The 16,436-nt window shown below is 37.0% G+C and overlaps 1 protein-coding gene across 8 annotated transcripts in view; it reads left to right on the top strand.

Moving 5' to 3' along the window:
- Nucleotides 1-16,436, top strand: part of ERC1 (ELKS/RAB6-interacting/CAST family member 1) — a 481,383-nt gene that overhangs the window by 388,255 nt on the left and 76,692 nt on the right. For 6 of the 8 annotated variants that reach the window (XM_030804352.1, XM_030804346.1, XM_030804349.1 and 3 more), the window contains one exon: nt 13,087-13,185. In XM_030804352.1, the coding sequence (XP_030660212.1) occupies nt 13,087-13,185 (99 nt within the window). Of the gene's footprint in view, nt 1-13,086; nt 13,186-15,352; nt 15,418-16,436 lie in introns of all 8 variants that reach the window. The other 2 variants (XM_030804351.1, XM_030804350.1) reach the window with 1 other exon arrangement.

Raw genomic sequence — 16,436 nt, 5'->3', positions numbered from 1 at the left:
TGCTCTCACTCACCTGCCACCTGTAGAAAAGGTGCTTGCTTCCCCTTCGCCGTCTGCCGTGATTGTAAGTTTCCTGAGGCCTACCAGTACGTTTCCTGTGAAGCCTGAGGGACTGAGTCAGTTGAACCTATTTTCTTCATCAATTACCCAGTCTCAGGTGGTTCTTTACAGCAGTGTGAGAGCGGACTAATACACTCAGCCACTCAGATAACCTAAATTACAGACAAACTGTGGTAAATGTTCTTGGATCCTGGCCATTGTTCACTGATTTTTAGAATAACGGAAAACACTTGCCTACATTTTCTTCTTTTCTTTAGAGATGGTGTTGAGTCTCACTGGATCCAGCTAATAATTCCCTTTAAACATTCTGTTCTTTGAGAACAGATACAGCTGGGAGAAATGATGCTATGACATTAAAACTAGAATTGGATTGCATTCGGTTTATTGCAAGGATGTGAGATCTGTACTCCAAAGTGTGGCAGTGATCAGGAGCAAAGGCTCAATCACTCTGTTTTTCAACAGTTTCATTTTACATACTGCACTGGGCCATTATAGGCAGATTGGCCCGAAAGATACTTCACTCCTGGAACTTAAGTTCATGACCAGCTTTTAGGAATGGCTTTTTAGATCTGACTGTTACTTTTTCACCAGAATGTACCATAATTATATACCATGGCCTTGCCAGAAAACAGGAAATCTTTCAAAAATTAGGAGTGGAATAGAAATTTTGTAATTTTTTTTTTCAGTTTTAAAATGTTGAATGTGTTTTTACCTTGTGTTAATATATGTTTGAAGAGAGAAAATATAAGCTGCTCTTCTCCAGAGTTCGAAGTTAAAGTCTGCACAGCATATGGGAAAGTGCTAAATATACATGGTAGTTGGAATTAACCATTAAGATGAACATACTGATTCTGGCAGCTAAGAAGGAATATCTTCAGCTCAGAGAAAACTATAAGCTATGTTTGTAAGTCCGCCCAGCTAGGTTATGTGTCTGTGTTACAGAAGCCAGGAATCCCGTACAAGCGTTTCTGAGGGTTACGAAAATGGTCATGATGAGATGGAAGAGAATAGTTTCTTAAGAATGAGCAGATAGACCAAAAAAAAAAAGTTTTTTTTATTTGCTTTCTACCAAGAGAGGGGGAAAAAAGTAGTTTTCATGGGAAATACAGAATATGTTGAAAGAACAGATGTTTTGTGAGCTTAATTCCATAAATGGTGATGTGCCCAAGAATACCCTGAGATAAGAAGAAAAACTACATGGAGTCTTTAAAAAAAAAAAAAAATCACTGAGTCCTAAAGTAAATAAGTGAATATCCATAATCAAAACTTTTCCTTTTCATATTAAATCTATTCGTGTGGAAGGAAATGAAGGAGAAAACTTTATAAATACGTGTAAACTGGAGTCCTTGGATTCTAGAGTTCTTTTTTGAAACTAGTGTAAGGAACAGAAATTGTCTTTTTATCTGAGAAAAAACTGTGCTAGGTAAAATGTCTGTTTTCTTTTCTTTTGACTGAGATAACTCATTGTGGTGACACTGGGTTTTAAATTCCGATTGGTAACTATCTATTTTTGATTAATACAAAGAGGAAAATGAATTATTTAATAAAGAAAGTTTTATAGAAAAAGCATTCAAAATGTTAAACTCATTGCCAAAAAATATATGCAGTTCTTAATGGTAGGAAAGGTGGGAGCTACAAACCTATCATTGTTTTGCACCCATCATGGAAAATTGATTCTTGAATTCAACAAACATACATATTAAGGATTTTATCTAAGCTGGCAATTTTACTAGGTACTGAGTTGATAGAAAGATGAATAAGACTCTGTCGCAGCCCTCATAAACTCAAATCTATTGAAAGAAAAGATATGTAAACAGATGATTAGAATCTGTTTCAGATAACGCCGAAAGCCTTTTGTTCCAAACCTCAAGAAGCTGCAAAAACTTTTACCACCTCTAAAAATGTGTGATGTGTGGTTGAGGTCATGTGAGAGAATGGTGTCAGAATCAAAGAGGGGGCTGAAAGATAAAGATGAGGTGTGTGAGCCTATGCAGCAGCTGCCCAGGGGCTAGCAGACCTAGTTATGACTAGAAGGACTTGGGTTTACAAAATGCCTATACAGAGAATGGAGGTGAGGCACTGAGCTCACAAGAGGTGGGGAGTTGGAACCGAACCTCTGCTGAAGATGGGTCCATTAGAGGCTTGCTGTGCAGAAAAGCAAGACTCATTCAGTCAAACTTCTACCAGTGATAGATGACAAAGAAGCTTTTCTCTGCCCTGACTCTGGGAAGGAGCCCAAAGTCGGCTCTAAGAAACCAAAGTTATAAAGCCTGTACCTTCCCCAGGTTTAGACTAAAAATTTATGTCACTGCTTGTCTGGGAAGTTCCTACCTGAAGATCACAAAGAAAGAAATGTACATGGTCCTTAAACACATGAAAAGATGCTCAGCTCATTTATAATAAGATAATGGCAAACTGAGGTGCTTTTTGGCCAAAATCGAGAATTTAACAACACACTCAATTAAGCAGGCTGTGCGGATTGGGAACTCTGATACTCTACTGGTGGGAATGCACAATGTAGACCTCTTACAGAGGCAGTTTTACAATATGTAGTAACATTGCTTATCTGTGCGTTGACTTTTTGACCCAGGAGATTTACTTCTAGGAATTGGTCCCACAGACACATCTTCAAAAATACAAAATAACATATACACAAGGTAATTCATTGCTATAATATTTGTAATAGCAACAGATTCAAAATAACCCAGTTGTGCCACAGTGGGATATTTGTTGTCAATTACAGTGTATCCAACAGAGTGGAATACTGTGCAGCTGTAGAAGGGATGAGAAAGATCTCTAGTGATATGGAGCGACTTCCAGAACGTACTGTCCAATGAAAGAGCAAGATGCAGAATAGCGTATTTAACATATTACTTTTTATGTAAGAAAAGGAGTAACGTGCAATTATATGAGTATATGACTGCTAATAATTGCAAGAAGAAACAATTGAAGGACAAATCAAAAATTTACCCAAAAAAGTTACCTATAAAAAGGAGGGAACAGGATAGAGGAGACAGGGGTGGAAGCAAGGCTTCTGTGATTATACCTAGTTATACAGTTTTGACTCTAGAATCAAATGAATGTATTACATAATCAAAAATAAAATTAGATCAGAAAAAAGGAAAAAAGCAGTCCTTGAAATTTAAAAACAAACAGAAACAAATGAATCTAATTATATATTAAATTGTTGCCATTCACATTGAGCAAATAATTATTTCAGCTAACTTTATAATACAGATTTTTCTCTGTACATCTTAGTAGGATAAACTCCAAGTGAAAGAACAAAAATGCAAAGATTTTTTTTTCAATAGTCTCACTCTGTCTCCCAGGCTGGAGTGCAGTGGCACAATCACCACTCACTGCAGCCTCAACCTCCCAGGCTCAATCGATCCTCCCACCTCACCCTCCCAAGTAGCTGGGACTGCAGGCACAAGCCACCGTGTCTGGCTAGTTTTTGTATTTTTTGTAGAGATGGGGTTTCACCATGTTGTCCAGGCTGGTCTCAAACTCCTGGGCTCAAGTGATCCTCCCTCCTCAGCCTCCCAAAGTGCTGGAATTGTAGACATGAGCCACCGTGCTTAGCCCAAATAGATTTTAGAGTTCATCCTGAAGGCATATTGATAGTAATTGTATTGGTTTTGGAATTTTAAAAGCATTATGTTGTTAGAGAAAACAAATAACAAGTAATTATGTTATTGTTAGGAACCAAAATTTTTCAGCATAAGAGAAAAAAATATAAAGTATAAAATCAAAGTAGTTTAGTAAACCCAATCTTCAAGATTGAGATCTGTAATCTTAAATCTGAATTTAAAACATTACTGTTAACCAGTAATTTTCTCCCTTTTAAAAAAATATTTATTTCCTATCTCTGACTGAACCAGACTAGAAGAAATGATAAATAATAAACACCCCAGCAGCCAGATCGTGGTTTCCCACTTAATCTGTGTGGTATGCTGCTATAACAAAATCAGTAGGTAATTTATACAGAACAGAAATTTATTTTTTCACAGTTCTGGAACTGGGAAGTCTAAGATCAAGGTACCAGCAGGTTTGGTTGTCTGGTAAGGGCTGCTTTTGGCTTTTAAGATGATACCTTGTTGCTGTATCCTCCAGAGGGCAGGAACGCCGTGTCCTTGCACACATCTATTCATTTACTCATTTGTTTATTTAATGAGTTCCCTAGTAAACTTCAGTGCTGACAAATGAGTTTATTTTCTTTTCTCCTACTTTTTTTTTTTTTTTTTTTTTTTTGAGACAGGGTCTCACTCTATCAACCAAGCTGGAGAGCAATGGTGCGATCAGGACCCAAGGCAGCCTTGACCTTCTGGGCTCAAGCAGTCCTCCCACCTCAGCCTCCAAAGTAGCCGGGACTACACACAGGCATGTGACATCATGCCCAGCAATTTTTTTTTTATTTTTTTGTAGAGACAGGGTCTGGTTATGTTGGCCAGGCTGGTCTCAAACTTGTAGGCTCAAGCAGTCCTCCCACCTCAGCATTCCAAAGTGCTGGGATTACAGGTGTGAGCCATCACGCCTGGCCTCTCTTACTGTTTTTAAGAGCAAAAGCATTATTTACTCACATGGCTGCACATTGTCTTATTTTATATATCTTTATTGAGATACGATTCACATCCCATGCAATTTACCCATTTAAAATATGCCATTCCATATTGTTTAGTAAATTACAGAAATGTGTAACCATCACTACAATACCTTATTTTTTAAAGTATCTTTTTCTAGTATTATTTCAGTGTCATCGCTTTTTATATATTAAATACATTTTGACAAATTGAAAGTATTATTGATTTTGTGCTCAAATTGTTCAATTTAGCCATTGTCCCTTTCCCCCAGGTCTGGCAACCACTGATCTACTTTCTCTCTATATAGATTTGCCTATTCTGGAGATTTCATCTAAGTGAAATAATATACTATGTTGCCTTTTGCAGGACTTCTTTAACTTGGCATAATGTTTTCAAGGTTCATTCATATTTGTAGCATGTATCAGTACTTCATTCCTTTTTATGGCTAATAGCTCATTATATGGATACACCAGATTTTATGTATCCATTCATAAGTTGTTGGATATTTGGGTTGTTCCTCTTTTTTGACTATAATAAATAATGATGCTGTGAACATTTGTGGGTACTTTTTTGCATGGAAACATGTTTTCAGTTATCTTGAGTATATATGTAGGATTGGAATTGCTAAGTAATATGGTAATTGTATGTTTGCTGTTTTAAGGAACTACCAAAATGTTTTGCAAAGAGACTGTACCACTCTACAATCCCACCAGCAATATATGACCATCCCTACACATTCTCACCAACACTTGTTATTTTAATAGCCACCCTGGTGGATGTGATGTGGTATCTCACTGTGGGGTTTTGTTGTTTTGTTTTGTTTTATATTGTATTGCTGCTCCGTTGTTCCTGTAGATCACTGTGGCTTTGATACGCATTTCCCTATTGATGTTGCACATCTTTTCTTGTGCTTACTGCCTATTGGTGAATCTTCTTTGTTGATTGAAAAGATTCAAATCCTTTGCTCATTTTTAATTGGGGTATTTGTATTTTTATTATTGAGTTGTAAGAGTTCTAGACACAAGTCCTTTATCATATATATGATTTATAAATATGTTCTCCCATCCTGTCGTTCTGTTTTCACTTTCTTGTTGATACTGTTTACAGCATAAAATTTTATAAATTTTGATGTGTTCCAATTTATTTTTTTTTCTTTCGCCACTTTTGCTCTTTGGGTGTCTTATCTAAGAAATCACTGCCTAACCCAGGCCTCAAAGATTTACTCTTATGTTTTGTTCTAAGAGTTTTATAGTTTTAGCTCTTACATTTAGGTCTTTGGCCCATTTTGAGTTTATTCTTTTTTATGTTCTGAGACTGAGACTTAATGAGTTTGACGTCATTTTCTTTGCATGTCTATTTCTATTTGTCCCACACCATGGGATGAAAAGAGTATTCTTTCTCCATTAGATTGTCTTGGTACCCTTACTGGAAATCAGTCGACCATAAGAAAATGATGATTTGTTTCTGGACTCTCAATTTTGTTTCATTGATTTCTTTGTCCATCTTTATGCTGATAACACACTGTAGGTAAACCTGCTATTTACCGTGGGCTCTGAAATCAGGAAGTGTGAGTCTTCCTAACTTTATTCTTCTCATTCAATATTGTTTTGGCTATTATTGTATTTTTTAAAACCCCATGTGAATTTACAGTTCTCTCAAAAATTGAAGAAGCAGTAACAGAAGTAGCACTAATAGCAGTCATAATAGTAGAAGAAGAAATGCTGTAGCAAATAAAGGGAAGGGAGGATAAAGGAAACAAGTAGAGCAATAGAACAGTTTCTGAAGGAGGATGTGGATATATGGGGTTTTGTCTGTTCTTTCCTCTGGTGTATGTTTGGAAATCCTCAATATAAAATATAATTATTTTAGTTTTAAAAGGAGAACAGGCTCTGAAGCTAGACTGTATTAGAGCTCTAGCCCTGTGACGTATTCATCATATGAATGTCACTAAGTTATTTAGGCTCTCTGTACTTCAATAAAATTGACATGAAAATTGTACCAACTTCATATTGTTGCTATGAGGATTAAATTACCTAAAGCTCTTAGAATAATTCTTGGCACTTAGTAAGTATTCAATAAATGTTGGCTTGGAAGTTGACTGTTTTTGAAGGGAGGGCCGTGGGAAAAAAAAAGTATTTTTAAAAGTACATGTAGATTTACCAAATAATCAATAAATCTGGTTATTCAATTAAAAACTTAGTGGCAAGTTAACATATATGAAAGGAGAATTAATGAACTTGAAGATAACACTGCGAAAATTATCCAAAATGCAGTGCAGAAGGATAAAACAAAATTGAAAATATCAAAGAGAGATTAGGAGGCATGGAAAACAGACTGAGAAGGTACATTCATCTGATAGGAGTTTTGAGAAAGACCATAGGAGAAATTCAGAAGGACCAATATTGCAAAATAGGAAAGTATACATTTAAAAAATTGGAAATTACAAATTTTGCAAATTAGAAAATAAGGAAATTGCAAATATTGTAAAAAAGAGAAATTGCAAAATATTTAGAACAGGGGAAACACTATATATCAAAATTTGTGACATGCTGCTAAAGCAGTTTTAGAGGGAAATTTATACTCTTAACACATACATAAAATTGAAAATGAAGAGGCCGGGCACGGTGGCTCACGCCGTAATCCCAGCACTTTGGGAGGCCAAGGCGGGTGGATCACTTGAGGTCAGGAGTTCAAAACCAGCCTGGCCAACATGATGAAACCCCATCTCTACTAAAAATATAGAAGTTAGCTGGGCATGGTGGCGGGCATCTGTAATCTCAGCTACTCAGGAGGCTGAGGCAAGAGAATCGCTTGAACCCGGAGGTTGTAGTGAGGCGAGATCACACCACCGCACTCCAGCCTGGGTGACAGAGAGAGAGACTATCTCAATGAAAAGAAAGAGAAAGAAAAAAAGAAAGAAAATTAATGAGCTAAGCATACAAATCAAGAAATAGAAAAAGAATATCTGTGTAACCACCCCCCACACACACACAAACACACAAAAGAACAAAGAAAATAAAAACAGAAATTAAATGAAATGGAAAACAAGCTATAAGAGAAGATCAGTGAAACTAAAAGCTGGTTCTTGGAGATAGGATTTAATGACTTAATCAGATGTGAAATATATAGTGGGACAGATTGTTCATGAAGAAAAGACCAGATACTATAATAATTTTAACAGTGACTTAATCTGATGTCCCTTCAGACTTCTATTACTAAAGAATTAGTCTGCTTTTATTCTGGTTAATAGAACCTGCAGCTGAGCTCTCAGATTTTTTTTTATCAATACTAAAACATAAATCTGATTAGAATTTAAACTTTTTCTTTTAATAGCTGGATTTGGATAGCCTATCCTGTTTCTTAGCTTATGTATTCTTCTATGAAATATAGTTTCTGTAACAAGTTATTTTAACATTTTGAACGTTGACATTTTTGTCGTAGAAGAAAAGATTAACAGAATAGAAAACTAACTCCTTTTAACTCTGGGAGGGTATGTATACCTGGAGATATACATTGATAGCTAAAGAAGTCTATTTCAGCAAGTTTCTTCCTTCCCTTCTTCCTTTTTTTTTTTCTTTTTCCTTCCTTCCTTCAGACAAGCTTATTCTTTATGTCGTTGGGACCAAGGGTTTCATCTCCCTGCACATGCACCTGGCACAGTTCAAGAGGAAAAACATTTGGATATAAAATATCTTTCGTGTCAGTAAAACATGAAGGAATTACTCCTTTTGCTTTTTGGTCTTATCTTGAGAAGAGCATACTATGAGAGCCCCTTAAGAGCACAGAGTTATTTATATGATCTGTGTAACATCTAATGCTCTGTGAGCTGCCAGATATTTAGTGCTCAGCATCATAACTATGCAGGGAACAGACTTCACACCAAGTTTCTTCATACTAGACCTAGGAACACTAAACTTTGATCATCTTCGTGTCTTTTGGAAATGGAGAAGTAAGTTCTTAAGCTATTTTTTTCATTCTCTGACGTGGATCAAATAAGTAATCTTTGGTCTTATCTGTCCACTTGGATCAGTTTTTTCAGGCAGGCATACGTACTTATTCCTAAGAAGTACTTTAAATGCATTCTGCCTTGAAAATGGATTTGTGTGTACTTTATTAGGATTTGTTTTTAAGTTTTTAAACTTATGCTAGATATCAGATATGAAAGATTGTCTCATGTTCTAAGAAAATAACTAGCCAAGTCTACTTTCACCCACATTCCTATTAAAGTCAACATGGAAAGGTTTCTTAACCAATTGAATGACATGATACAGATGTTTTGCTCACTTTCTGTATATGCCTCTTTCCTTTCTTCTATTTTCCTTTTTTCCGAGAGCTGCTTTGCGAAGACGTCATGAAATACCACATGCCATAAGAAAAATTAGCCTACATCTTTTCAAGATTGTCTTAGTCCATTCAGACTGCTATAACAAAATAACTCAGACTGAGTAATTTATAAACAGTAGAAATTTATTGCTCACCATTTTGGAGACCAGAAGTGCAAGATCGAGGCAGCAGCAGATTTGGTGTCTGATGAGGGCTTGCTCTCGGCTTCATAGATAGTGCTGCTTCGCTGTATCTTCACACTGCAGAAGGGCAAACAGGTTCTCTCAGGCCTTTTTCCAAGTATAATGGATACGTTTATTTATTTACTCATCCATCTATTTATTCATTCATTTGCAATTATCCTTTGAACAACTACTCTTTGCAAAAAAAAAAGTATGTTATTTGCCACCAGTTTGATAATGGAGATAACAGTTCTATATGAAAAAATCTATAGTTGGTCTCACAAGCAAAGTGTGCTCGGAGAGCAAAAACAGAAGAAAAACACTGTTTTCATATTTTCTCTTTTGAGTGAGACACTGTCCTCTTTAGGAGTTCAGTTTCCTACCAGTGATACAACTAGATATTTACATCTCCCAAATCAAAGTACAAACTTTGGCCGTAGAACCTTGTTCCTCATTATTTTCTTTTTATTTTCAACTTTTATTTTAGATTCAGGGGATACATATACAGGTTTGTTACCTGGGTATGTTGCATGGTACCCCCAGGCTTTTTCTGTAAGGGTACTAATCTCATTGATGAGGATTCCACCCTCTGACCCGATCATCTCCAAAAGGCCCCATTTCATAATACCACCAAGTCAAAGGTTAAGTTTCAACATCTAAATTTGGGGGGAGCCGTGCGCAGTGGCTCATGCCCGTAGTCCCAGCAATTTGGGAGGCTGAGGCGGGCTGATCACTTGAGGTCAGGAGTTTGAGACCAGCCAGGCCAGCATAGCAAAACCCCGTCTCTACTAAAAATACAAAAAAATTAGCCAGCATGGTGGTGTGTGCCTCAAATCCTGCTACTTGGGAGGCTGAGGCAAGAGAATTGCTTGAGCCCAGGAGGCAAAATTTGCAGTGAGCTGAGATCGCACCACTGCATTCCAGCCTGGGCAAGAGAACGAGACTCCGGCTCAAAAAAATAAATAAATAAATAAAAATAAAATAAAATTGGGGGGAACACAAACATTCAGACCATAGCAAAGGAGTCCTCCCAGAAAAGAGAAATTTGATTCACAGATAATTTATTAATAGGTTTTTTTTTCTATCGTTATTTACTAGAGGGAGGAATTGACTTTAAAATGTGCTTACATTATTAGGTGAAAATGTAAAGAACCTAAATCTTCAACAATATGGGACTCACTAAATATCCATTCAGGAGACTGGGTGCAGTTGCTCATGCCTGTAATCCCAGCACTTTGGGAGGCCAAAGCAGGCAGATTATATGAGGTCAGGAGTTCGAGACCAGCCAGGCCAACATAGTGAACCCCATCTCTATTAAAAATACAAAAATTAGCCAGGCGTGGTGGCAGGTGCCTGTAATCCCAGCCATACTCGGGAGGCTGAGGCAGGAGAATCACTTGAACCCAGGAGGCCGAGGTTGCAGTGAGCCGAGATCACGCCATTGCAGTCCATTCTGGGTGACAGAGCAAGACTCCATCTCAAAAAAAAATTAAATAAACGGATATCCATTCAGCCGAATGCTGTGCAGCCAGCTAAGAGTAGATTTTAGGCTGGTCACAGTGGCTCATGCCTGTAATCCCAACTCTTTGAGAGGCCAAGACAGGAGGATCACTTAAGGCCAGGGGTTTAAGACCAGCGTGGGCAACACAGTAAGACCCCATTTCTAAAGTTTCTAAAAAAAATACACAAACTTTCTAAAACCAAAAAATTAATATATATACATATATATACACACACATAATATACACATATACATATATATGTAATTTTTTAAAACTGTATTTTGGAATACTGTTTAATGACATGCAAAAATGGTCATGATAATGATGATAGCTAAAATGTATTGGGTGTCAGTTTTATGCTAGGCACCTTTTTAAGTGTTCTCCTTGTGTTAATTCAACAGGTTAATCCTCACAGCAGTCTTATGTAGGATAAACTATTGTTATCCCCCTTTTAAAGGTGAGGAAACTGAGGCTCATAGCATTTACATAGCTTGCCTAAAGTCAGCTGGTGAGAGACAGGGCTAGAATTTAAACTCAGGCAATTTGGCTCTTTTAAATCCCTTGCTCAGACATCATTACATATCTCTGCTAATTTTTTTATGAAACTAGACAAACTATTTTGAATTCATCTAGAAAAGAAAATGTGTTAAAAATAACCAATCAAATTTTGACAAAGTAGAATTGGTGGACATATTCTGCCAGTTATGAAAATATGCTATAAGATAATAGTAATTTTTAAAATATCGCAGTGTAGCTGAAATAGAGAAGAAATAGAATAAATCAGAAGAGCATGCCACTTTTTATGTTCACAGGGAGGAGACTAAATGGATACACCTAAATATTAAGAGTGATAATCACTGATGGAATTATAGATGATTTTTCTCTTTTTTGTTTGTACTTTATTTTTTAAATTATCTATAATGCCAGGAGTTCAAGACCAGCCTAGGCAACATAGTGAGACCCTGTCTCTACAAAACAAAAATGTTTAATTAGCTGGATGTGGTGGTGCCTACCTGTAGTCCCAGCTACTCAGGAGGCTGAGTTGGGAGGATCACTTGAGCCCAGGAGTCTGAGGTTGTAGTGAGCAGTGATTATGCCACTGTACTGTACAGCCTGGGTGACAGAATGAGACTCTCTCTAAAATATAACAAAACCCAAATTATCTATAATGAGCATTTTTAAATCATACAGTATTAGCAAGTTTATTTTTAATGCTTTAAAACTTCAAGTTTTAACAATATGTTACTAGTGTAACATATTGCTATTTGATTTTATGCATCACGTGCCCTGGCATTTTCTAAGCTGCTTACTCTGCAGAGTTAATTTTCTAAAATGTTCAATATATTATTCATTTATTCAAGGCCTAAATTAACCACCCACACAGAATCACTAATCCAGTCTTCCTTTTTGATAAAGACGGAGAAGAGACAATGGGATTATAGTCCTTTTCTGGCTTAGGGTTGAGGAGAAGGATTTCAGAACTTTTTACTTATTTTTAAGACCTGAATTGTTTATTGATGGTATAAAGAAAAGCTATTGATATACACACACACACACACACACACGAGAGAGAGAGAGCGCTTCTGTCTGAACACCTCGCTGAACTCTGTAGTAAATTGTAATAGTTGTTCAATTGATGTTTTTAGTGAGACCCTCTCTCTACAAAAGAAAATTTTAAAATTAAGCATGGTGGCGTGTACCTGTAGTCCCAGCTGCTCGGGAAGCTGAGGCCAGAGGATGGCTTGAGGCCAGGAGCTTGAGACAAACCTGGGCAACATAGTGAGACCCTGTCTCTTTATTTTTTTTTATTTTTTATTTTTTTTAAAAGACAATTCATGAAGTGCTTGATTTGGGGATATTGCCTCTTCCCTAAAAATTTCTGTATCAATTTAATTGCCAGTCTCAGCCCAAGCTGCCATAATAAAATGCCATAAACTGGGTAGCTTAATCAAACAGAAATTTGTTTTCTCACAGTTTGGAGACTGGGAAGTTCAAGGTCAAGGCAGTGTTTGATTCAGTTCCTAGTGAAGGTTCTTCCTGGCTTGCAGAGGCTGCCTAATTACTGGATCCTCGTATGGCAGAGAAATAAAGAGAAATCCCTCTATTTTTCTCTTCTTCTTCTTACAAAGCCCAGTCCTATCAGATTAAGGCCCCACCCTTATGACTTCATTTAACCTTAATTACCTCCCGAAGACCCTGTCTCTGGTTATGGTAACATTGGGGTATAGGGATTCTACATATGAATTTGGGGGGGCACAATTCAGCCCATAGTGTTGGCTAAACTCTTTCCAATATCCTCAGAAATCCCATATGTAGTTTATTTTATTGCAGACAGGATTAGTTTTATCCTTTCTTATGAAACTCTTAAAATACTCGTTACTTTACGGTGTGTCATAGAAACTTTACTTAAATTTAACCTTATGAATAATTTCTTCCTAGACGCAAAATCGAATGAAGCTGATGGCCGACAACTACGAGGGTGACCACTTCAAACCCTCCCATTCCAATCAAACAAATCACAAGCCCTCCCCAGACCAGGTAAGATGGCTCTGGAATGTTTCATTTAAAAACCCACACACTTAAATTTTGAAATGTTTTGTACTAGCATGTTGCAAATTCTGAGATGTAAGTTAGAAAAAGAAAAATGAATAGCTAATTCAGTTCTGAAAACTGTTCTTTTCAAAAAAAATCACAGATTCAGTTTCTTTATAGAAAGTTGGTGATTGTGGATATTTTAAGAGTAGATACTTGAAAGATTTGAGCAATAAAGAATCCTTGAATTGGGTTGAGAAAAAAAAATTAACCTTCTCAGAGATACATACTAATAATATGTAATTTTTAACTGTCTTTACTAATTTTTAACTGTCTTGGTTTTCTTTTTAAAGAAATAGTGCCTTATTAGAAAAACAAGACTTTCCTTGCAAGCCTAGTGAGGCACAGTTTGGAGGTTATTTCTGTTTAATTGCAAATTAGGAACTCTGTGCTCATTACCTATTAAAAGTGAAGATTGAAACTTAGTTCTTCACTCCCTATCCTTGTGGATCCCTCCAGCATGTCATGCTTAAGGAAAATTGTTGCCTTCAACTTCTCATCAATGCAAAAGAGACATTGATGAATCTGAAGGGAACCATATTCAATTCTAGTTTCTTGGAAGAAGGGAATTCTCCCCAAATCTTGAAAATGATGGATGGGAGAGAGTGGTGAACAGATTACCTCATATCCCATTGCCAGAAATCAAATTTTAACATCTCTATCACACCAAGTCTTAAAATATATAGCTAAGGGAAAAAAAAACAGTCAGGTAATTACATCCATATGACTAAAGCATCAAGGAAAACTTTCCTGCTAAACATCTCCACTAAATAACAGCTATGGCATTGTCTTAGCAGAAGCAGCAGAAATAGTGCAGATGAAAGCAGCAATGGTATTCAAATTGCTGTTGCGTCTAAGATTCAGAAGGTATAGTCCTATTATGATGACATTTACTAAGCCATTTGAGGCAAGCCTTGTATTTTAGAAGGAAAACAATATAAATATTTAATGTGGGCAAAATGGAGAGCTATCTGCCTGGTGTCAGCAGTCTTTCCCTGCCAAGAGATCATTTTACCTTTTCTGCCTGCTTCCTGATACCTGGAACTGAATTTATGCCAGGGTATATAAGATGCATGTTTGATTCCTCATGAAAACAGGTTTTTGATAATAGAGAGAACTGGATGCCTGGAGTAGGAAGAGGCAAACGGAGAAAGGTTTAAGGTAAAGCAAAACATAAAGAAAAACCTCCAACTTGATAATTTTGCCCAGATCCAGCCCTGAGATAGAGATGGCATCTTGGAAAGTAGGAAGAAAAGAAGTGTAATAACAGTTGTTCCTCAGTATCCTCAGGGCATTGGTTTCAGGATAGACCCACCCACAAATACCAAAATCCATGGTTGCTCAAGTCCCTTATATAAAATGGCATAGTATTTGCATAAAAGCTACACACATCTTCCCATATACTTTGTTTTGTTTTGTTTTGTTTTGTTTTTGGGACGGAGTCTTGCTGCGTTGCCTAGGCTGGAGTGCAGTGGCGTGATCTCAGCTCACTGCAACCTCCGCCTCCTGGGTTTAAGTGATTCTCCTGCCTCACTCTTCTGAGTAGCTGGGATTACAGGCACCTGCCACCACGCCTGGCTAATTTTTGTATTTTAGTTAGAGACAGGGTTTCACCGTATTGGCCAGGCTGGTCTCAAACTCCTGACCTCAGGTGATCTGCCCGCCTTGGCCTCCCGAAGTGCTAGGATTACAGGTATGAGCCACCACGCCTGGCCCCTCCCATATACTTTAAATCATCTCTAGATTACTTGTAACCTAATACAATGTAAATACTATGTAAATAGTTGTTATACTGTATTTGTAAAATTTTGTTTATTATCAATGCATTGTTATTTTTTATTGATTTATATATGTGTGTGTGTATATATATATGTATGTATATGTATATATTTCATCCACGGTTGGTTGAATCCACAGATGTGGAACCCGCAGATACAGAGGACCAACATTAGCTACTAATTTTGATAGTTTAGGGAATTAGAATCTGTATAAAAGAGTCAAGAAATTCTCTTCTGCTGCATTATGCTTATGTCTTTGTTTTAAATACTAACCACCTCTTTTTCATTCCATGCTGCCCTGGGGCATTGCCCCCTTGTCATCTCTCTCCCTGTAGGATGAGGAGGAGGGTATATGGGCATAGCCAATCAGAGGCTTAGTTCAGCCATTTTGTTCAGAACGGTGAGAAACAGCTTTCCTTAACTATAGAAATGGTTTTTGTTTGTTTTCATTTTTCTTTTTACACAGTAACTCTCACATCTCATTTCTCTGTAATTCATGAAATCCCTGGTGTGCTTTCTGTTTTTTCATTTTCACATGATTCTTGTGTGTATTGCTGTGCTTCTGACATAGTGGGGTTTGGATTTTGTGGCTTTTTTTTTTTCTCATTGTGTGTTAATAGTCACTTCTATAATTTCTTTTTATACATTTTTGGGAGAACTTCTAGGACATGTAACTAAATTTCTCCAGTTGTGATTTTATTAATTACCCTTTCTAGGGTGATTTTACAGTGTCCTGGCAAGGTTTATAGTAACTTCATATGAAATTGGCAATAGAAAATTGATCAAGTACTTTGCTCATTGGCCTAAATTTGAGGTATACTTTTTATGATGATTAATTATAAATACATGGTGTTTAAAAAAAAACTGTACTGTGAACTAAAACCTCCTTTTGTTTCTATCTATAGAAGAATGAGCTCTCACAGTCAGCACCTAGGACACATCCCCGGGGGCTTTGACATTACCCTCAAACTATCCCTAAAAATAGGGAGGAGCAAAGTGAAGGAAGACTTTTTTTAGAAGTCATTCTAAAAATTCTTTTCCCTCCCTTTTCATGGATTGCTGCTGTGTTCAACAGTTGCCAGGACACTGTCTAGATTCTCCTTTTCAGGACAATTGGCTGGAAAGTACAGTCCAGCTGTGGCAGTATCTCCCTTTGATCTGATGCCCTTGAGGTTTGACCAAGGAAATCCTTTTCTTAGAAAAGGTAATAATTATGATTAATAAGTTCACACATATTTGGTGGCCTTGCACTCCCTGGATTCACTGCCCATGCTTATCAGTGATCTCACTCCCCTGGAGTCAGTTCTCCCTGAAATGTCTTTGTCTTGGTGTTAAACTGCTTAAAATGATGAGGACACGTGTAGATCTCTTAACTGTTGGGCACAACCAAGAAGGATGGAGAGGTAAGTCGTGGAAAGG

The sequence above is a fragment of the Nomascus leucogenys genome, chromosome 23, assembly GCF_006542625.1.
Source record: "Nomascus leucogenys isolate Asia chromosome 23, Asia_NLE_v1, whole genome shotgun sequence".
In the NCBI taxonomy this organism is placed as follows: domain Eukaryota; kingdom Metazoa; phylum Chordata; class Mammalia; order Primates; family Hylobatidae; genus Nomascus; species Nomascus leucogenys.
Note: the sequence above shows the minus strand (reverse complement) of the source record. Positions and strands in the feature narration are given on the sequence as shown.